Here is a 23,656-nt window from a genome sequence, read left to right on the forward strand (position 1 = left end):
TGTGGGCGGGGCCTCTGGCGGGCGGGGCGGGCTGGAAGGTTCCGCGGCGGGTAGGCGGGGGAACGAACGCGTCTGGGCCGCTGCCGTGCCGCCATGGACTCGCGCAAGCTGAGTGAGCTGCGGGCCTTCGTCCGGCTGTGCAAGCAGAACCCCGGCCTGCTGCACACCCCGGAGCTCGCCTTCCTCCGCGAGTGGGTGGAGAGGTCGGTCCCGGGCCGCGGAAGGAGGCGGCCGTGAGGGGCGAGGGGGGAGGGGTGTTGTGGCGCGGGACGCGGTGAGGGGAGGGGGGCGTGTCTCCTGAGCGCGTGCCGGCGCGCGGGCGCGCCGCGTGGCCGGGCCGGGGGCGCGCAGTGTCCCCCTCACGGGTCCGCTCCGGTCCCGTCCGCCCTGCGGCCTTCCCGCCCTCTCCTCCCCTTCCCGCTGGGATTACTCCTGCCGCCTTAAAAAGCCTTAATTCATTTTTTGTTTTGTTTCGTTAACTCTGGCTATTCCCATTGCAAAAAGCCTGCCCCCCGGCCATCTCAATGGCTGAGCTTTCCAGGCTGGAAAGCCCCAGAGTGATACTTACTGAGCTAATTCTCGCATTACGCAGCAGAGTTGGCTAGCCTGTCTTAAAAAGGAGCCGAGTTTGTGGGGAGCTGAGTGACGTTGGTTTACATCCTGGTACCCAAAAGCACAAAATACTTGGCAGCTATGTAAAAATACCTGTCCGAAACGTGGTTTACTCTTTGAAGTTTAACGTCTCAAAGGTAGTCGAATTCTCCGCTCCTTGTGAACCATTTAGGTGCCTGCTGTTAGCGCTGTGTGAGCGGGGCCTGCCATAACAGATGCTTCCCAGATAAAAATTCTCTTTGGGTTCCACCCGGAGCGCCCTGAAGTACGAGACTGGAAGGGTTGGGATTCTTTGCAGCTGGCAGAGAGCCCACAGAACCCCTGTGTTCAGTTACGGTGCCTGTGCTTGGCTTTTATGAGTGCTGCGCTAAAGAACTCTTGGGAAGTGAGGGATATACTTTCAGGTGCGCATGTTAAGCAAAGAGAATTTAAAAGATTTTTATCTAGTGACAAGCTGGGATTTGTTTTAGAAAATTTGTGTTAACCTTAAGCAGGATTTTTTGTGTGTATATATATATACAGAGAGAGAGAGAGAGAAGTAGACACTGGCATTTCACAATACATCCTATAATGAAAATGGCTACAATGAAGTGTTTATTCATGGGGTTTTTTCAGTGATATTTAAATTTTTTATGCATCTGAAAAATACTGTGCTTGTAAAGCCACTGGTATTTAACTGAACTTGGCTTTGCAGTACTGACAGTAGATACACCTCTGCCTAGGAAGGAGATGGATGTCTGTCTCATCCTATTGCAGGTCTTTTATTCCTTTTGCTGTTGCATAAAATACTTCAGTAACTTACCTTAGGCTTCTTCCAGTCCTTCTCTTGGGTAAATCTGAAGGTGTGGACAGGCTGCTTGAAGAGGGAGAGGAAAGAGGAAGAACACTGACTTCTTTCTTTTTTGCATAAGAAAGTGTTAGGGAATGGAATGATGACCATCTGACTTTCTCCATGTTAATGGGAAGGGCTTTAATTTCCAGGTTAATTTTTAGAATTTATTGGTGCTTGTCTTATTAATACAGTAATTGCATTTAGAGCCATGAAATGTTTTTTACATGTAAAATCTTCACTGAATGTCTTTATCTCAAAAGATAAAAAATACTCTTTTAAGTTTTCTGAGAGTTTTCATATTTAAGGTAAATATTTACCTAAGTAATACACTTGGATAATGGTAGTGGTACCCAAATTACTTACCATTCACACGTGTCTGGAATTCTGGGGGGGTTCCCTCTGCCTTTACATAATAGTTTTGTGTGCAGTAGAACTGTTAAGTGCCTGATCATTCTTTGGAAACTGCTTCAAACAGCATGGCCTGCCTTCAGGTGGGAATAAACTCGATAATTCTTATATCTCTGTCTGGCTTACCTGTCTTAATCTGAAAGACATAGTTTGTTTAGCTAGGTAGTGTTAAGAGTGATTAGAAGAATGACTATATTATACTAAAATCCATCATTTAATTTTTTTACTAAAATTCTGCTAATTGCTTTGATTCATTTTTTTCCTTAAACCTAGTGATTCTAATTTAAATTTTGCTAACTACTCATGAAGCCAGAATGGGATGCTTTATTTCTTATTGGCTGTTAATTTTGCATCAGTAACCTTAAGTCTTACCTGTTTCATTCACTTGTTGTTTTCTAACTCTTGTTCTGCCTAGCTGTTGTATTTAACTTCTGTATTGATCCTCTTTGCAGAGAAAGCATAGGGTAGTGTGTGAGTGTGTTTGGAAAGTGTTTTGACATTCCTTTTATCAAGCCCATTTTTCATAATTGCATAAAAATACAAATGTTTTACTTGAATTATTATGAAATGAGTCATTAAAGGAAACACATTTCAAAACCCTGCGACTGAACAATAGCAATCTTTAAAAATAAGCCACAGAATCCCTAATTGATGAATAAGGCCTTTTGCCTTTTTTTACTTTTTTGTTCAAATAGGTTTTACCCTTTTGAATTCATGGTAATCCAATTTCTCTCTGAAGATAATTTTGCTGTCAATAATAAAAGTGTTGCAGAAATCACATTTGCAGTTCTTCCAACAAGTCATAAATGTGACACTTTTCATGGCCCTGATGAGTGGAAATGTGCAGTCACTGTTGCAATGGAGTCCTGACAACTCCCAGTTGTTACTGGCATCAGACACTAAACTCTTTGTGTGCCTTGTGTGTGTCTGTGCTTTTTCTACAGCTCAGTACCTGCCTTTCCCTACAAGAGTGTCTTGTGTTTCCATATACTGCTGAGGTTTAATGCATTCCAAACTTTGCATATATCCCTGCTGTGCATTCATTCTTTGTTATCAAATACTGGGATAAGAGATTTTAGAGTAACTTGCTTTTGAGTTGTTCTGGGATTATAACTATAGTTTAAATAGAGATCACCAGGACAGCAAGAATATTTTCACGTACTGTGAGTGAAACAGTTTAGCCTTGGCAGTTCATGAAATAGCATATTATGAAACATGCATGTATATTAGTAAACATTTCTCAAACTGAACTAAACTTGGGTATTTTTGGAGGGATATGAAGAATGCAGAGGAGACTGACTCATTTGTTTCAGTCTTGAGGTGATTTAAGGTTTCGGACTTACAACCAGCTAATACCATGGATGTTAGCTATTAACTCTGTTAAAATGCTTTGTAATTTGTAGTTTTCTTTTTCTATGCAGAAGGAGAGTTCCAAGACTTCACTAGATGGTCCCTGTAGTCCTCTCCTTGGTTTCTAGAGACTAATAGAGTTATGTGTTCTATTGTCAGCCTACATGGGCAAAAATTTAGGAGGAACTTAGGAATTTAGTTAGTCCATGTTTTGTGTTTTCTGCCTGGCTGGGTAATGATTTCTCAGACCGCAGTTGTTTAGTCCTTGCAGTATAACTTTGATTAGTCACTTTAATGTCAACATCCCAGGGACACAGAGATTGTTGTGATAGCTTCAGAACATGCTGATGTTTGTCACTTGTTGGGGTTTTGTTGGTTGGATGGTTGGTTGGTTTTGGGGTTTTTTGACAGTTTTTTTTTGTGTAAATGAGAAGCAGTTTTATGCTGTTCGCTTGCCTTTCGCTGCAGGGCCTTGTGCCAGGACCTGTCAATCTTGTCAACTCCTGCAACTCCTTTTACCCTTTCTCCCCCATTCATCCCTATCTCTGTCCTCTTCTGCCTCATTCTGGGTTTTTTTCAGCCAGTTTGAGGCCTGACTCTGAGGTGCTCCTGAGAGGAGGAAGGAAAGAGGGGAGAATGAACTTCAGTAGCTTGACTTAAGAAATTATAACTTGTCATCCTTGGGATACAGTTTTGTGTTGCACTAATTCCTGAAAGCAGATAGTCCTACATCCTTCCAATTCCTCCTGCCCAGCCCTGTTTAGTCACCTCCTCCTCTCCCTTCTATCCCATCTAACCAGCTGTGTGGGGCTCCAAGGAGTTGTTGAGTTCATGGAAACATTTTTATTGAAAACCATCAGTAGGTGGAAATGTGGGGCAGGGGATGGCTTGGAATGCTATTCCTTGTGGTGTGCTGTCATAGGTATGATTAGATGTTCTATCTAAGAGCTGGAGAATCCAGCATCTGCTTATTCCTGGCTGCTAATCAAAGTCAGTAGCATGTGGAAGTTTATTCTATATTGACAGAATGCTGTCTCCACCAAGATTGCTCCTTAACTGTGGTGAATGAGAGGCAGGAATATTACAATGTGTAAGAGAAATTATTTTTTTTTCTAGGCAGTAGGGTTTTTTAAATTAAATAGGCATTTTAGGTTGTTTTCTTTAATTATTTGACCTCTGTTAAAAAAAAGTTTCTAATCATAATATCTGGTTTTGATTCAAACATAAGTTACATTTAAAGGAGAAAATCCATTTGGGCCAAGAGGCAGCTTTTCCTTGTGAGAAAGGGTGGGTGGGTGAAGGGTGTGATGCAAGTGAGTACAAGTCTCAAAGGAGTTGTACAACAGTGTGCATTGCACTACACTGAGAAAAGTGTGGAGGATGTGTACTCTATTTACTGCTTTGCCAGTGAAATGGATCATCATGTTTTGTGTTACAACAAGAAGCTGAGATTATCAGGATTTGAATCAATAAAATACATGCCACTATTTTGATAATCTTACTGTTTTGTTTTGTCTTTTCTCTGTTTTGCTGAAAAGTATGGGAGGCACAATACCACCTGCTCCAGCCAATGCCTCCACGCAGGAGACAAGTAAGGTGAGATATGAAGAATTTATCACTGAAAAATGATGCTGGCAAAATTACTGAGAAGCAGAAGGGGAAAATTTGCTGTCAGTTTTCAGTCAGAGAGGGTGAATGTGAGAGTTCAGTGTGAAGCCTGCCCATTGTGTTTTAGATAACTTGTTACAGATGGCTTCCTAGTTAATTTCAAGTGTTATCATGCTCCATTTCCCTAATCCTGAATGCCTGATGTTCTCTGTAATGCAAATGCTATACAGAGTCTTGATTTTTTTTTTATTGTTTGTTTTCTCTTGTCTGTTTAGAAACCATTTCTCTAGTCATTAGTGGATTATATTATAATCTTTTCGTGAGAAGTATTAACGAGCATGATAAGTAATGAAGGGATCAGTAGAACTATCAAATTTTTAAGGCAGTATTGTAGAAGATGTTGGCTTTTGTTGATTCGTTTTAAGGGAGAAAATAAATTTGCCTTGTAGATATTTATATCAGGATATTTTCAAGTTTGAAATACTTTCGGAAGAAAGATGTTTTTTAACTTTTTAACGAGACAGTGGGTGCTGGAATTACTGGCCAGTTAGAGCAATATGGAGGGATTGTGTATAAGTACTGAATATAGTCTGTGACAAGAGAAGTATAAAGACAAGCAGCTTGTATCTATGATAATAGACAGGTTGTGCTAAGTTATGGAATTCAGATGAAATTTAGTTAGAAGTCAATAAAACGTTTGAAATTTTTGAAAAAATATCTATGTAGAAGTGGCAATAATCTCAGACCTTGGCAAATGAAAACAATATTTAAACCACTGTCATCAGCTTATTGTTCCCTACTAAAGGACATTAGCTTAATGGTATTAAATTGAGAGAATTTTCGATCCAGAGAATATGTGAGGGAAGGCAGGAATATTGGAAGGGTTTGTTAGTAATCACTGCAAAACTGGATCTGAATTGGATGTTATTTGGATTATTTGGTTTTGGTTATTGAATTAAAAAATTTGAAGGACCAGCTTTACCAATAATAGAAGCTCATAAGTCCCGATTTGGGCTCTGAAATATTTGCATACATGATAGGTTTAATCTGAGAGGAGGGAAAAGGAGATTCGTATCTTAAAAATAAAATAGTTCAGCTGTACCACAATCTGATTTCTCAAAGACATTGTTATTTTTGAGAGTGGAAATAGATCATTGGTCAGAAATAATGTGTGCTTACAAATCTGTGTCTCTCTCAGGGCAAAGCAGAGGAACACCCAGAGGAGCCCGTTAAACCACCTGAACCAGAAAGTGAAGAGAGCGACTTAGGTGGGGAAAATAGTGACTTGATTGCATTTTGCCAATCTGAGAATGATTCTGAAAATCCTGTCTCTGTAGATGGAGCTTAGTCTTGCGTTTTGTTCTTCCCCCAGAAATTGATAATGAGGGAGTGATTGAACCAGACAATGATGACCCTCAAGAAATGGGAGATGAAAATGTGGAGGTAAGTAAATCTTCAATGTAGCAGTAGGAAAGATAGGAGGCTTTGAGTGTAATCAAGGATAGCAGTTGAGGGAGGATGAATACTTTATTATCTGTGTAACCAGCTGTTGTTTTGTCTCATTTTCTTCTAAACAGAAAACTAACTGGCTTAAAATCACATTCTTTTCCTTTTCAAGGTTAGAGTCAATCAAAAAGTTCCATGTGGATGATCAGGTCAGAAAATGCCAAAGAAGTTTATCAAAACACCCATGCAAACTAGATATGTAGAATTCTACCATTATTCAACTTAACTTTCAAGTCTTTTATAGCTAAAAATAATGTTGACTAATGTCTTCAAGCTGAAAACAAAGGTTTTGTGGGGTTTTTTGACCTATGATTTCAATGCAAATTAAAATGAAGGTTCTGGAATTGGACAACTGAAGCATTTTCTCCATTGGTGAAGTCTTAGTGTGGTAATTTTGGCCTGGACTCTACAGCTTTTGGGGTTTGTGTGTGTGTTTTTCATTTTATTTTGTTAGGTAACTGAAGAGATGGCGGATCAAGCTAATGAAAAGAAGATGGAAGCAATAAATGCTCTCGGTGAAGGTGATAAATTGTTTTTTAGTACTTATTCAGGGACATTTGTTTTGGTTTTCCTCTTATAAAAAAGCAGGTGAATATCTTGGACCATTATGAATGCTTTTGAGGAGGAGGAAACATACTTCTTGTTCGATACCCAAAATTATCTAGAGCTTGAAAGTTCTTCAAGTACTGTTTTTCCAATGTAGCCATAGTTTGGGAAAGGTGGAAGGGGGAAGGAGGTACTACAGCATCTTAATTACAAATTGGTCATGATGATAATTCCCTCCATATTATGTTTAGTGTCTTTAGTGGTTTGTCTTAAAGTAGTGAAAAGGGTAAAGATGTGACATTCTGTTTGATTGCATTCAAAGTTAAATATACAAATTTAACTGGGAAAATATCTATTCTCCTCAAGCATTAATTTCGGAGTTTGTACTTCTGTAACACAGCAAGATGGAGAAAGTGATTTTTCTTTGTTGCTAATCTTCTATCTAAGAAGTGTTTAGGCACATAACGCTGTGTAAGGCAAGTTTGGGAATTCAGATGTTATTTCATTACATAATCATTGAAACTTCACTGGTACTTGTATTTAGGGGACCTTCAGAAGGCTGTTGACTTATTCACAGAAGCTATCAAGCTGAATCCTTGTTTGGCCATCTTGTATGCCAAGAGGGCAAGGTGAGTCATAACCTAGTGATTTTATGTCTCTGCCTGTTCTGTTATTCTCCTTAAGGAGCCTAAGTATAAGGCAACTTTGAGGATCTGTGTAAACTTCAACCACAGGAGGGAAAGGAAAGTGTTCATTTCATGCAGTTTCTCTTCTGTTTGACTCACCAGATTTGCTGTAGCAGCCATATAAAGAATCTTGGTAAGAGAGTAAATAACAGAATAGTGCTCCAAAATGCATTGTAGTAACATTAAGGACACTTTGCAGGAGGCACCCTGGCAGTCATGCTTGCACTGCCTGAGTTAGAACTGAAGCACCTTTGCAGCTACATCCCCCACACTCCCAGTCAGATCAGGTTTCCTTACTGTCTTGACCCTGGGTTTCCCAGCAGACTCTCAGACATCTGGATTCTTAAAATAATTTAATCGTGGTGCAATAACAAATTAACAGCTTGAGCTGGTGCCTCTGAGGAGGGATTCCATACAAAGAAAGCCCTGGGCTTTTATACCTTCACAGTCTGTGCTTGTGAAAGTCTGAGATCATGGGCTCCTGCTGTGTCTGAGTGTCCAGTCACCTGGCTGGGCCACAGGTCCCTGTGCAAAGGTTGACACCAGTTCTTGCCCGGGGCTCTCACCACCTGGAGTCCAATCTTCAGCTGACACTGCAGCTGCACATGGAGTATTCCTGCACTGAAAGTATTCCTCAACAATAGTGCTTTTGGTATGTTGAGGTAGAATAATGCTGGGTTACAAACACTTCTAAAATCTGAAGTGTGTTGTAGGATTAAGATGATGATTGAAATGACACTGTTTAGATGCAAACTTAGATAAGAATCCTGTGAATTCTCTCCCTGTTGTACCTACTAAATGAATTAGTTAGTAGAACAGGTTCTGTTCAACAGTCATATGTTTGAACAGGATGCATCTGTATCTCAGCCCATTCTTCACCCCCCTTACTGCTGCTTACATCTACCAGACTGCAGATGATGCTTTGGGAACTTTCTAAATTCATAATGAACAAACATCTTTATCTTCCTGATTCTTCAGGAAGGCTTGACAAGTATGGGTGGCAGAAGGAGATTTTTTTTTCTGTTCTTACACAAAGGACCACTAATCATGGATGATATGATAATTAGTGGATCTTTCCCATAGCAATTTTATTCAAAGAGAACATAAACTTTCATAAGATTAATTAGTGTTCTTTGTAATATAAAATACTGTTCCATTGTAATACATCTTGACTGGTACTTGCCTTGCTTTTTTTCCCTTTCCATATCAAAGTTTTTACATGCAACACCACTTGTGTACCTTAATACACTGTTGCTGTTGCCATCATAACAGTATGTTTAAAATCTCTTTCAGTGTCCTGTCTTCTCAGGACTGGGTGTAGCAATGAAGACTAAGAATGTTAGGAGAAGTTTAAAAGTTCCCTCTATTTGGTCTGTTGTAGAAAGAAACTGGGATATTGTAAAACTTTCCATGCTGATCAAGTGCTAGGAGTAATCCATAGCTTTGGTTGTGAGGGGTTTGTGTGTTTGAGAGACATGGGGCTTTGTGGAGCCAGCACCATTGAAATGGCTCTCATTGATGAGGTGTAGCTTTGGGACACTTCCCTGACACCCTGTCCCCTGTTTGTTCCTAGAAGACAATGTGTGACTTTGTGCTTGCTTTATAAGAAGCCTTAATAATGAAGTTACTTACAGGAATTGTTGACAAACTGTTTTTAAAGACATGTAAAAGGAAGATATAGAGTTAGATGTAGAGGTAGAAGTTCTGGCATGGAATATGTTGAATATTGAATATTTCTGTCAATTCAGGAATGGTTTTTAGTGTTTCCTTAAGAGATTTTTAATTTTAATTACTTGAACCTCCTAAAGTACCATTCTACTAGTTAGTCTGAGATGCTTGTGTGGTGTAAAATTTTCAGGTTTTACATTTAACTGATAAGGGAATGGGGCTTCTTGCTGAGTTTGTGTTTGTTTTGCTGCTTTTGATTTTGATGACTCATGTCCTACCTCCTTTTCCTCATGACTCTAGCTATTGATCCTTGTAGCCTGTGTAACTCCTTATGCTTTCTTTGTGTTACTGTGTTAAGAACTGTGCAATATGGTGTGCAGAATATTGTTTTGTTCAAATTGCTAGTTGCCATTGGCCATAGACCCCAACCACCATGGGACCGTCCTTTGCATTTCTGTATCCTCTCATCTGCACTGAAGTTATTCTTGCTGGCAAGGCTTGAGTCTGAACAATGAATGCTTTCAGTTCTTGCTCATGACTCACCTACGGTGCTGGGAGGGTGAGACTAAATTTTAGTGACTTTGTTATCTATGTTACTATGAAATCTTTTTGAACTCAGCTCTTCAAATGCATTATCTCACTAGCTTGCCTGTTAGTCATCCAAAATTATTTCCAGCTTAAGTTAGTAACTTGGTATTTCAATATGTATGATAAATGTTCTTGTTCCCACAGTGTTTTTGTGAAACTACAGAAGCCAAATGCTGCCATTAGAGATTGTGACAGAGCCATCAAGATTAATCCTGACTCGGCACAGACCTATAAATGGAGGGGGAAAGCACATAGGTAATGAGCTGCACCTGTACTTGATATTATCTTTACTTGGGGGGAATAGTTTTGTTCACACATTCTCTCCTTCTCTGTGCCTCTGAACTGTTTGTCTTGTACCTGAGACCTGTTTGTTAGCTGTGAGCCAAGAAACCATTGTGTTGAGTATGTAGCTTAGAGAATAGAAAGGATGGTGATATATTGATGGCAATTTATGAGTAGTTCTCCTGGTGCTGTTCCCCTCCACTCGCCCTTCTGCTCTCATCTTCTAATGGCTTCCTGCTTTTCTGAATAATATTTTGTAATTATTTGGTAAAGATAGTGAGATCTAGGACTGCTTGTTTTATTTGTTTGGAGGTCTTTTGTTTTCACTTAGTTTGTTGGGTTTTTTTACTGACCCATAATTCTTGAACATTTCTCTGCTGTCCTTTTCCCTTAGACCCTGGAGCTCTTTTACATCGTGAATTGAAGCACCTGGTTATTAGGGAACCATTTGTTGCAAACAATGTAATTATTTAAAATGGTGTTAGGAATCCCACCAACTGTAGTTCACCTTTTTTTTTTTTTTAATAACAATAAATCAAGAAATAAGGTGACAATTCTTATGGCTTATATAAAAGTGGAAGAAGTAAATGCTAATATAACTTGAAAAAAAGCATCTTGGACAGTGTTTAGAGACTAGTTTGTTAACTGTATCTGCAGTTTTAATTTACAGTGTGAAGCCTAAGAGTGGGAAGACAGGAGAATAGTTTGAATTAATACCTCTGTGAGCAAAAGTGCTTTCACCATTTAGTAATACCACCATTTGCTTAAATTTTTAATTGTCAAGAGTATGTATAAATTAATAATAAAGAAGTGTGCACAGAGGCTTACATGACTGCTTTAATGAAGATGTGGTGCATCCACTCACGAGGTTTGAGTGCTGAGTAAGGGGGTCCACTTAAGCCTGGTGGTAGTAGTGCTTCATGTGTTTAGCTAGGGTACCCTTCTCCCTGTTAGGTCATTCTTTATAGCAGACGATGACATAATCTCATGGAGAGTTTTTTACTTACTGTTACTTCAAACAGAAGTTACCATAAGGATATGAAGCAAACAAGTGTCCTCTAACAGTATTGTAGTGTGCAGCTTAGAGGAGTCACCATGGTTCTTAAACTCCTTGTAGCTCTAGGTAAAATTTCTGACTGATGCATGGTTAAATGTTTTGAAGAGCTGCAAGTGTTCAGTTTTCCCTTCTGACTGTTGGTGTCTTCTGAATTCCAGACTTCTTGGTCACTGGGAGGAGGCTGCTCATGATCTTGCATTAGCTTGTAAACTGGATTATGATGAAGATGCAAGTGCCATGCTGAAGGAGGTGCAGCCAAGGGTAGGTGGGGAGGAATGTTGGAGGTCTTTCCTGGATTTGTCTGAGTGACACAGCTGCCTTCATATTCTTCAACAGGCATTGTGTGGAAGAAATGTGTTTGTATGTGTTCCAACACTTCAGACTGAGTTTATAAATACTTCTGTCTTTAGTAACAGCTGTTTATGGCTGTGTGTAGAGAAATTTAATGTGTGGGGCTGGACATGTGACAGAAATATGAAATATGTTCATTTTTCAATTTTTAAAAGAAGAATCTGAAGCAGTTGAAGTTTCCCAGGTATTTTAGAATCTAGACTAAAAACCTTCTGAAAAGCAGAGATAGCTGATAATTGATTTTTTTCCCCAAGATATTTCTGAGTTGATCAAAGCTTTGACCTTAAGCACGTTTTCCAAAGGAAGCATTTTGCTGTGGTTTGTACTTTCATTAGCCAGCCCCATGAGGGCAGCCTCAGCTCTGCACAACTGGTTTTCAGCTGTTCTCCCCTGGCTGACCCCAGCAATCTTCTAAGGAGAAACTTCTGTAACACTATTGATAGCAGGCTTTCTTTTTAATGTTTTTGCTGTTCCTTTGAAGTGATTGACACACTACAGATGGCAGCTGTTGCGGGAGTTTGGGGGAAGGTGGAGCCTGCAGGGCTGGCCTCCTGTAAGGAGAGACCTGGAGCCAATTCCAGCTGGTGCCAAAGCCCAGCGAGTCAGTGATGCTAGTGGTGCTTCTGTGAAAAGATATTTAAGAAAGGGTTAAAAAATACAGTGTAACAGCTGTGAGAGGGAGGGCAGTAAAGAAGAAAAACATGAGAGAAGCAACCCCTCTAGAGACACCAAGATCAGTGAAGAAGGAAGTGGGAGGAGGTGTGCTAGGCATGGGAGCAGAGATTTCCCTGCAGCCAGTGAAGGTTGAGCACGTTGTCCGTCTTGAGCCCACGGAGATCCACATGGGGCAGATCCACCCTGCAGCCCATGGAGGATCCCATGAGAGAGGAAGTGGATCTGCCTTGAGGAAAGCTGCAGCTCATGGAGAGTTCCCTGGGGAGCAGGCTCTTGGCTGAAGCTGCAGCCTGTGGAGAGAAGCCTACACAGAAGCTGGTTTTGTGGCAGGAGCTGCAGCTCAGGGGGGACCCATGGTGGATCAGTCTGTTGTTTAAGCAACGTACCTTGTGGGTACACTGGAGCAGTTTGTGAAGAGCTGTATGCTGTGGGGCAGGAAAAATGTATGAAAAGGGAGGAGTGGCAGAAATACAGTGTTATGAACTGATAGTGGCCCCCATCTCTCTCTGCTCTTCAGGGTGGAAGAGAGGGGAATGAAGCAGTAAAGCTGAGCTTTGGGAAGAAGGTTGCTTTAGTTTTGTCCTTGTTTCTTATCATCCTGCTCCATTTTTAATGGGCAATAAATTAAATGAATCCTCCCCAGGTTGAGTCTGTTTTGCCTGTGATGGTAGTGAGTGAGTGATCTTGTCTTCATCTCAAGCCAAGAGTTTCTCCATCTTATTTTTCTCTTCCTGTCCTGTTGAGGAGGGCGGAGTGAGAGAGCGGCTTAGTGAACATCTGGCAGCCAGCCAAGCTTAAACCCCCACATGCATAAACATTCCTGTGTCTAAGAACTTCAGCTTTTCTACCATGTCTTTGCTGTCTCCAGCAAAATGACAATGGAAACCATTTTACAACCTACTAGTCTTCTCTTTTGGAGACTATTGATCTGTGGTTAATTTAATTAGGTCTTAGGTCTCAACTGGTTTTCATAAGAAGTAATACTTAATGCTTGGCTGAGGGGGAGCCTTTTCTTTCCCAGTTAATCTGCCTGAGCACAGAAACAACAGAGTGAATACATGTGATACATTGATGTGTAGTTGCTAACTGCATGTGAATTTGTATATGTAGCTCTAGGAGAAACATAGGCTCTTTCCATGAGTGATTTTCAAAATGATGTGTTCATCTAATTTATTCACTTCAAGCTTCCCTAGAATTTTTACTTTGTAGTACTTTCAGCTAAATTTTAAGTCAAATTCTAAAAACATTTAGTTCCTTTTGAGAAATACTTAGAAATAACAAAAATCTAAAATTTGGAAACTATTTATGCTTCAGTAAAAAGAAAACAACACTTAACTTTCTCTTAATGAGCCATTAAATATCAGTTATGTCAGGATCTGATAGCAGGTACTGCATTCACTCCCTATCATTCCTGCTGCCTCTGTGGTGTTTCTGAGGGTTCCCAGGACAAGGTGAGAGATGAGAATTTGATTCCATGTTCTCAGAAGGCTGATTAATTATTTTATGATATTATATTAATGCTGTACTAAAATTATACTAAAATAAAGGATACATCAGATGGCTTAGCAAGAATGATAATGAAAGCTTGTGATTGAGTCAGAGAGTCTGACACAGCTGGATGTTATTGGCCATTAAGAAAAAACAATTCACATGGAACCAATCAAATATTCACCTTTTGGTAAACAATGGCCAGACCAAATTCCAAAGCAGCAAACACAGGAGCAGCAATCAGATAATTATTGTTTTCATTCCTCTGTGAGGCTTCTCAGCCCCCCAGGAGAAAATTCTGGGCAAAGAGGATTTTTCAGAAAATATCATGGTGATACTGCCTCCAGCGTGCTTTCTCTGGCAGATGCACTTCAGGAGTAATGTAGTAATGTAGTATGGAAGGAGTATCTCCTAACTAAAATAAGTTGTATCAAATGTCTTCTATTTAAAAAGCAATTTTTTCCTTTAAAGAATAAGGGTATTTCTCTAAAAGAATACAAGAGTATCCATTGTCTAAGCAGTACCTTTGTTCTTGCAAACAGATTTTGCTGTGCGTTTTTCAGTTACAGGAATATTACAGAGTAACCATCATTCACTATTTCTGAAATCATGAAACATTTTTGCAATTATTTATAAGGATACCTTCTGTTTTGGGAAACCAGTGCTGCCAATAATTCTGTTGTTATTAAGAGCCCTGAGTGAGGAGCCTTGGGAAGTTCATTGTGAATTCTTCTTTCACTGGGACTATAGATTTAATACATTTGGGGAAAAAGTTAGGAAAAGGAAGCAAACTTCCTCCCCACCAGCCCTTTCTTGGGTTGGTTGAGGAATTATTTGGTCTGCTTGTGTTGGTCTGTACTTGCTGTAGAGGCATCTGAAACAGTGATAACACTATCTAGAATGTGTGTATGTGCAGTGGGAATTATACTTCCTATTGTGCCTTTTTCCAAGACAGTTGCTGGTTTTAGCCCCAGAGAAATCAATATTTCAGGATAAAAGCATAAAGGGATATGAGATAATAACATGTTCAAGTTCTAACAATAATGCAAGTCCCAAAACTGCTACAAAAAAAAAAAAAGAAGGTAGAGTGCATGTTCTGGTGAATCCAGTCGGGGTTGAGTAGACATGAATGACTGACTGCCATGGGAAGGAAGTAGCAAATGGCTCCTAAAACAAAAAGGCTTTTAGGATGTGAAATCAGATCTTAGTTTTAAGAACTGGTAGGATGGGTTGGTTATGCTTCCATGGGTTGGTTATGCTTCCATGTGTTTTGTACTGAAATACATGGTGTGAGATGCTAGAAATGAATAGGAACTCCTGGTATTCCATTGTGACAGGCTCAGAAAATTGCAGAACACCGACGGAAGTATGAGCGGAAGCGTGAAGAAAAGGAAATCAAGGAAAGAATGGAAAGAGTGAAGAAGGCACGGGAGGAGCATGAGAAAGCACAAAGGGTGAATATTCAGGCTTTAATATTTCTTAATAATTTGGACAGTGTTAATTTTGGTTACAATTAATTACAAAGGAAAGAAAATCACTAAATGCATGTTTTAAATTTTGGAGAGTTGGTTTCTGTCTTGGTTACTTAACCAATAATGAAGTCTGGAGAAGAAGGCATTTGAGTTCATCTGCTTTTATTGCTTGTGACAAAAGCAGTCTCTGGAATCTCTACTAGTCCTGTATTTCAAGAAGTCAGTTATTGTGTGACTATTCCAGAATAAGTTTCACTTAAAGTACTTAGGTGTCCCAAAGTGGGAGGTTTTAAATTCAGAATAATACTTTGCTTCTCTTCCTCAATTCCTGGTACAGCTTGCTTGCCTCTTTTTTTTTTTTTTTTTTTGTGCTTTAATAATATATTTTAATATGTGGGGGTTGGGAGTTCTAAAAATACAGTTGGGGAGCTAAAACAAATCATACAGTATTAAGTGTTTGTATTCAGTAGAAGCATACCTTGCATAACTAACCTGCAGTCGTGTACAAAATTAAGAACAGACAGAGCAATTTCTTGTCAGTGGCTTTGAAGATAGTAGAGTGCTTTGTTTCTTGTGATGGCAGATCTGCCTGAACAGTCTCAGCTGTTTTTTTTCTCCTAAACCCAGTTGAGCAGTAGAAAACAGGCTGCACTTCCATTGTTTTGTGTGGAATGATGTGCTTTCATCCACAGGAGGAAGAAGCAAGACGACAGGCAGGAGGAGCTCAGTTTGGTGGCTTCCCAGGTGGCTTTCCAGGTATTTTATTTTTAAGCACAAATACTTGAGGTAGAGGTGGCTGTTGTTTCCATATGGAGTATTATAACTGTAGTTTTTATAGCATTTGTTCTCAAGACAGAAAAATCCTATGTGAAGTTTAGAACTCGTATAGAAATAACTCTTGGATCGCTAGTGGTAAGAGGATGGGATTTTTTCTCTTGAAGAGGATTGATGCTGTGTAGCAAGTAGAGGGAAGGCAGAAATCAATAATTGAATAACAGAATGAAAGGATTTAGGTCTGGGATAACAAAAGAAGCAGAATTTGCTTGATAATGTGTTTAAAAACGAGTATAAAAATGTTTTCTAAATTACTCAGGGTGCCTTGAATCCATTTAAGAGCGATAGTTTTAAAGTTGAAAATTTGGGTTGAACATGAGGGAAATCTCTGCTGATTGCAAGCTCTTGTTAACAGAATAGTTTTTTTAGGGAGGTAGTGCTGATTACCTTATAAGAAAGTTATCCTTAACAACTTCACAAAAATCAGGCTTTCCATGTTATACAATGAACTGGGGAGAAACAGAAGTACTGATACTCTTGAAGATTGAGATGTAGTTAAGAGTTGAGATAGGCTGTGTGTGCTCCAACTGGATCAGCAGCCAGATAGCGACCAGATATGCGTCATGCTCAGCACAGCTGGGGAAGAAGCTGCAGAATAAGGATTCCATAAAGAGAACCTCAAGCATTTTGCTTCAGGGATGTTTTTCTTGGGGTTTTGTTGGAGTTTTTTCCCATTGGTGGCACAATTTTTCAAAACCCAAAGTTCCTGCCTAGTGTGGAATGTGCCTAGGACATAATACTGAGCTGCTTCTGCCCTGAATTGTTCACCCCAGGCATTCAAACTCCTTATCTTCCTGAGCTTGAGACCTACCTCATTTTAGTTAACCAGGAAAAGAATTGTACTCAGTACAAACCTCTTATTCAATTGGTTTAAAAACATGGATGAAATGAGATGTCTGTCTTAACAGAAAGAGAAGGTGAAGAGCCTGCTTTCCATTGAGTGGGCCAGCTGCAGCCATATGGAAGACACGGCTTTAGAGATGTGGCAAGGAGTAGGTCTTGGTCTCAGTGAGCATAATTACAGTATGGCTGAGTTGAACATTTTTCTTGTGTTGGATTTTCAGGTGGCTTTCCTGGGGCTGCAGGCATGCCAGGAATGGCAGGTATGCCAGGTCTCAATGAGATCCTCAGTGATCCAGAAGTTCTTGCAGCCATGCAGGTGAGTATTTGTTAAAGTCAAAGCTACACCTTCTGAATGAGCCTAAGGGGAGGAAGGAAGTTGTGACCTTTTGGATGGCAATGGGGGGTGCTTGCTTATTTCTGTTGTAAAAGTCTTTCTTCATGTGTGTGACACCAGACTGTATGGGTTAAATGTTAGCTGTTTTGCAAACTAATGGAAGCTTAATTAAAGATGACACACAAACCCTGCCCCCCATCTATGATAGGCAAAACTGTGTGTTCTATACAGAAAGTCTCTCAAATGGTCCTTTTCCACACATTATAATTCACTTGCTTATTTTTTGAATGCACACACTTTATAGCAGGATAATTATGCACAAACAAAAAAATTGATAATATTTTTCTTACACAATGTATTATAATAATATTGTGATGAGAATTGCCTTTCTCTTAGGAGATAAAATATTTGAGGTTTTGCCAGAGACAAAGTAGTATCAGAATAGTTCTTCATCTGGCATTTTCTGAAATCATATTCAGAAAGCTTACTTCCCTGGTAGGCTTGATTAATTGCTCAGTGTCATAACTACTTCTACTCAAGAGAAGTATTTCAACAGATTAAAGGGAACGTGTCTGACAACACCATTTTAAGGGCAGGTGGGCTAGAAAAAGTCAGAGCTGAGTGTGTAGTTCAATTTGCATTCTAATATGATCAAGTACAAAACTGTCTTGTTTCTTTTCTCTGGATTGCTGTGAGTAGAGTTACATATTGTCCTCAGCTCATTGAAATAAAGGCATCACAAAGGAATCTTATTCAGTATGCCCTGGAATCAGAAAAAATCATCACTTTCCATGCAAAAGTTAATGGGTTTGTTCCCTTAATGGTTGCTGATGTTGGAAAACACACCTTTACTTAGGCTGCCACAGTCAGCAGTGTTGGCTCACATGCAAACCAAGCAGAAAGGGCCCTTGATTGTAGCTGTCTTCCTTACCTGGCTACTTCCTGCTGCAGCACTGCAGTTTGTGATGAGAGGTTGCTGAAAACAGTGTTGAGGTGCAGCTAAATATTAAGTGCTTGTCACGTGCCTTTAAGAAGACTCCATTGCATGCTGATTACATATGCCCCAGCATAGGGTAGGACTCTTGAAAAAATGTGTGTTGACAGTGTCTTCTGGTAATGCAGGCAGGCTTTAGCATGTACAGCTATCTAGATATGATTTATTAGAACTTGATCTCTGTCTACACTGCCACCTTTTCCTAAAATGTCCAACTCTGCTTTCTGGTCTTTTCTGAATTGGCCCTGTAAGCTCTAGTTTGCAAAAACAGTAGTTTCTACTGCTTGGCATCTGCCCAGTGCAGCTGTGGAATATGTTGATGGATAATGTAAGCTGGCAGCTATTATGTCAGTTATCTGAGGTAACAAAACAGTCTGAACATACTGAATCGCACAAGTCACTCCAAAATTCCTTTGTAACTGTAGAGGCTTTTCATAGTGAGGAGTCAGTGCCAAAATGGGAGAATTTTAAGAGTAAAGGCCACTACCTCAGTCTCTTTAGACTTGCTGTGATTTCATCATTTTGGAGACTATTCTCCATGAGTTAACACTGAAATGTACCTAAATCTTGTTGCAGTTCAGTAAAACCTGACAACTGTGGATGCCTGAAGACAAGCCAGATTAAACTGATTTTACTGTTAACTTCATCTTGTCATCCATAGAAGCAACCAAAGAATCAGATATGGCTGCCTGTGGACATGTTTAGGGGAGTTATTGCTTGTCATTGGCATAAATCTTGCCTGGGCAGGGTGTTGGCCTAGATGATCTCCAGAGGTCCCTTCCAACCCTAACAATTCTCTGATTTTGTGATCTCTGCAAACCACTATAAAAACTTCTTTCTTGAGGAAGATTTCTGGTTCCATTACATGGAGATTTAGTTCTTCAGTTTTTTTTTTCTCAAAGCAGCAAAACTTCTCTTGCATTTCTTTTCACAGCTTCTTAATGGTAGGAAGTTGTGACTTTTTGCAGTGACTTCTAATGCATGCTTTTTTAGCTCATTTGCCCCTAAGCTTTCTAGTCTCCAGAAGAATTGACTGTAATTTTAGTGTTTTATTTTACTGTTTTGTCTATCTGGTGGGTTGTCTAGTACTTAATGTCTTGCATATGCAACTGCTTTCTCTAGACACATGACATCTGCATTTTGGAGTCAAATAGAAGTTTTTTCTATAAGAAGTTATGTGTAAGATGAACCTATGGATTCCTTATTTGACATGTAGCCATATGTTAGACACAGACTTCCAACAAAATGTGTTAAGTTGGAAAAAAAATAATACTCTTTCTTGGAAGTATTATTTTTCCTTCTGCAACTAAAGACCAGAACAGTAGAAAACTGAATGTCTCCTAGTACCATTAATAGAATGGCTACCATTCCACCTTATGCACTAAACATTTCCCTCCAGAAATGCTGATATCCTCAGTCTTACACTTTATTTTGATAATATTGCTCATCACTGTCAAACCTTGGATGTTATAAGCACTCTCTAAGGTTGAGAGCTTCCAGGGAATCACAAAAGTACAGAATCACTTATTTGCTGTGAATTTATAGGAAAGTGAAACACATAGCATAAAACTGGATATTTAACATTCATTTAGGAGTGCTTTGACACAAATTAGTGACTAAGATTACTTTGCTTTTTGTTCCAGATTCATATAGAAATTAAACCACAGACTTAACAACATGACAATCTTTATAATCACATGCCCTATTTTGAAATCAATTCAAGAAGTCTGAGGTTGTGAAAGTCTGCCTTTTTTTTTTTTTTTTTTTTTTTTGCATGGGAATCCTGTAAAGTGGAGAGAATGTATCTAATCTCTCTTTTCTGAACTTCAGCATTCTGTTGCAGATTATCTTTTGTGAAGGAGACAACACCTTTGTAAGTCCTCCCATAAGACTGGACTCTTGGTTCCCAACATGTATAAAATATGACTGAGGTGTGTGGGTGCTTTCAGTAGAGTCCACACCTACCAAATGCAGTTTAGGATCAGACTTGTTGAACAGCTTTGGACTGAGTCTGATGCTAGAATAGATACAGGATGAGGTTATTGTAGCACAGACAGCTCTGAGCACACTGGTAATGTGATGATTTCCAAAGGACATGCCTGCTGTAGCAGTGGGTTGGAAGTCTAGGAAGCAGTGTGTCTTTTGGTGAAAACACTTAAATGTCCTAGAAAGGACAGCAGATGAAATTAGAGCTAACATCTGTGAATTGTATTGAACATAATAAACTGCTTACACTTTGGTTGAATTAAAGAAAATTGGAATTTTTTGTAGATACTGCTTATAATGGAAACATTTTTCCAGGCTGAGATGTAAAATTGTTACATACAGAGTCATTATGTTCAAAACATACACAGGTAAAACAAGTAAAACCAGTTCAAGTTTGGTGGAGGCCCAAGGTATACTAGAAGTATGGGAAAAAATTATTAATACCTTTTACCTCTCATACTAAATAGAGAAGATGGAGCTTTTTTTTGGGCACTGACTTTATTCAACAATGTGGATGTATTTATCAACTGCAACAGAGTGTGTGATGAGAGACAGCAAGGTTCTTTTCCAAGTGTGAATTCTCAGTGGAGGTGAGGAATGACTGAGAATTAGATGGATTTTAAAAGCCAAACATTGCCACATTGTCTGCTCACAACCCAACAGTTTCAGGCTTTTGCTGCTAGAATGAAAAAATGAGAAAATCAGCTGTTGCTCAGAGTAGAGTTATCCTATCATGCACGATACATACATCAAACTCCTACCTCCTTCAAAATGCATTTTAAAGATGCCTGAACAGAAATAATACAGTAGGTAGGTGTGGCTGTGTTTGATAGCTCCTGTTCTGGGAAAACAGAAGTCTTATCTGATCCCCCTTGTCATACACTGAACTGTTGGTGTAACAAGTTCAGTAATGACTCTGGTGTTTAGTGACACAGTTTTAACAGCCTGCACTGTATTATTGGGTTGTCTTCAGAGAATTCTTGCCAGAAGTCTAATGTAGTCTTGTCCTGTAAAAGCTGAACAAGACTAGATTCATGTGGAACTACATAGTCACTTTTGAAGAGTTGTTTTACAAATGTCCTAATTTTTCTTCCTTTTTTCTTTTTTTTTTTCTTCTTTTTGTCCTGCAGGATCCAGAAGTTATGGTTGCATTCCAAGATGTTGCCCAGAATCCAGCAAATATGTCCAAGTACCAGAGCAATCCCAAGGTCATGAATCTCATCAGTAAATTGTCTGCCAAATTTGGCAGTAAACCATAAAATCCCTGGTTCTTAAAAATCATACCTGAATGGCAAGGATTTGATTTGGCTAACCAGTGTTGCAATAAAATAAACCATTTTACCTCTGATCTTCTTAAGAAGAGAAATGGGGTGTTCTAAGGAGAACTGCTCTCTAGCCCCAGGTATTGACTTTATTCAATTACTGGTTTCTAGAACTCAAATTATATTCAGATGACCTAGTTTTCAACCATCCCTTCTTGTCCAACAGTTGCAACCTTTCATTGTAAGTGTTACAGACAGTTTTCTCTGAATTATCCTTCTGATAACAAATTGTAGTATTCCAGGAGTATAAGATAAAAACATGCTATTTTCTTTTTTTTTTATTGCTCTCACTGAGCAAAGGGGAAAGAACTTGAACGACTGAAGTCTGTCTTAATCCCTTTAGGACAGAAAAATAGCAAAGGTGGGACAAGTCTGAAGAATTAACTGGATAAAGGAATTGTCCACAAATACAACTTTTTTTTTTTAATGGGTGATAGACTTTTTAAAGCTATTATCAGTATAATCAGACTAGCTTGTTACACACTGGAACTTCTGGCAGTACTGCAAATACTATATCATTTTGATCACCACAACTGTGCAGCAAAGGTACAATTCTACCATTTGCACAATCTGGCATGAAGTACATATTGCTGAGGCCATAGATGTTTTGTTACTTGTTCGGTTCTTGTCCAGCACCTTTAGGTAACATTTTATTTATCAGTCTGGGTATGGGAGAGCAGCTTCCTGTCTGTGCTTGTACTCTTGTCCTTTCTCAGTTGGCAGGCCCTCTGCTGGCTGCACTCACCCTTCCTTGGGGCCATGCTTACCAGGTTGCATCTATTTGGAAACTTTAGGGAAGGAATCTTGTTCCCATCACTACCTCTGTCCCACTGAATGCAAGCCATCCAGAACATGTACATGCAGAGTTACACACTGGTGAAGGGGAGAGCACCCAACAAAATTGCAGCTCTGGGTTCTGAGTCGTTTTGGGTTCTTACATGCTCACTGATTAAAATTTCTTGGTCAAAGTCCTGCTGTCTCTGTAGAGGTGATGACTTGTTCTTCACCACATTCTGTGATCTTCCATCTTTTCTTGTAGCCTCTTGTTTAAAAAAAAAAAATCTGTTGTTGTGGTTTCATACCCCATGGTTTTGAGGCTTGTGATACAGAGGAAAAGGTGAAGTAATTGGAACAGACAGAACATTCTTCGAACACGTGCATTTATCAGCACGGGTATCTTTGATGCAGTGTCTGTCCTGATGGTGTTCAGTGGATTTGGCTACCAATAAGACAGTTGTTGCTTCTGTTTGTCTTGGCTAAAACATCTTCATGTGGAAAAAATGACCATAGTTACCTGTTCACCCCTTGAATTTCAAGGTTTGTGTTACTCTTTTGTAATTCTGTATCTTGAGCCATAACTGATGTTACCATTTTTAAGCAAATCTGGTTTGATGTAGGAACTCTACAGCAGTTGCAAAAAAGTAAATCCCCAAATGCTTTTTCTCCTACTAATGACCCTGCACAATGAAATGTGAATCTTTTTGCTTAAGAAATACAGTTCTGAATACTTCTCTTAGCCTTTAAAAATAAAGTATGGTTTTGAAAAACACAGCTTTTTGGGTTTGTGTACCTTTCTGATAAAAATTATTTTGCTTAAATTAAATGTGGAAGTGCTTTATTCAAATTGTATATATAACTTGTGTTTTAAATTGGAACAAAATGCCTAAGGGCTCATCTTCATGACTGAATGAACTCAAATTACAATTGTGTGTTGCTGTGTGCATGGCTTTTGGTCATAGTCTTGATTTCCCATTCTCAAGAAGAGATACTTGAAGTAGGTCACCCCTCAATATAGGCTAAATCTTGACTTCTGCATTCAGGCTAGTGCATGTGTTGTGCACAAATTAGAGTATCTTGAATATAGATTTATTCCCTACGGTTTCCTGTTATTCCAACTTGGCTGTTTGTGTCTGTCTTCCCATGAGTAGTCAAAAGTAGGAAGTTACTCCTACCTAATAGAAATGGTCATATCTGTGTCCTGCCTGCTTGCTTACACATCAGTTGCCCTTACTGAGAGTTGATTGATTCTATAAAAGCATTCTCTCATTTTGATGTTGGCTTTAACAGTTTAGCTGAATTCTTGTTCTTTGGGAATACACATCCTATGACTCCCTTGGTGTGTGAGCTTTTTTGGTTGTAGTGTTGCTCAGCAAGTAAATTGATGAGCTGTCTGGACTTCATCTCAGTTCCCTGAGTTGGTGTGTGGACATCTAA

At 39.3% G+C, this 23,656-nt stretch overlaps 1 protein-coding gene across 1 annotated transcript; it reads left to right on the forward strand.

Moving 5' to 3' along the window:
* Positions 1 to 46: 46 nt before the first annotated feature.
* Positions 47 to 22,993, forward strand: ST13 (ST13 Hsp70 interacting protein). Its single transcript, XM_036400557.2, has 12 exons — positions 47 to 203; positions 4,741 to 4,798; positions 6,009 to 6,078; positions 6,183 to 6,253; positions 6,771 to 6,837; positions 7,407 to 7,491; positions 9,949 to 10,059; positions 11,302 to 11,404; positions 14,995 to 15,111; positions 15,822 to 15,885; positions 17,028 to 17,122; positions 21,251 to 22,993. The coding sequence occupies exons 1-12, from the start codon at positions 94 to 96 to the stop codon at positions 21,377 to 21,379; spliced, it is 1,080 nt and encodes a 359-aa protein (XP_036256450.1). The 5' UTR covers positions 47 to 93; the 3' UTR covers positions 21,380 to 22,993.
* The last annotated feature ends 663 nt before the right edge of the window (positions 22,994 to 23,656 follow it).

Source organism: Molothrus ater, chromosome 5, assembly GCF_012460135.2.
Source record: "Molothrus ater isolate BHLD 08-10-18 breed brown headed cowbird chromosome 5, BPBGC_Mater_1.1, whole genome shotgun sequence".
In the NCBI taxonomy this organism is placed as follows: Eukaryota; Metazoa; Chordata; class Aves; order Passeriformes; family Icteridae; genus Molothrus; species Molothrus ater.

Bases quoted from the DNA above. Each gene is read 5' to 3' on its own strand.
- ST13 (XM_036400557.2), top strand. From the start codon at position 94: ATGGACTCGCGCAAGCTGAGTGAGCTGCGGGCCTTCGTCCGGCTGTGC. The intron at 204-4,740 runs GTCGGTCCCGGG...TTTGCTGAAAAG, and splicing joins CTCCGCGAGTGGGTGGAGAG to TATGGGAGGCACAATACCAC. The intron at 7,492-9,948 runs GTGAGTCATAAC...TTGTTCCCACAG, and splicing joins TTGTATGCCAAGAGGGCAAG to TGTTTTTGTGAAACTACAGA.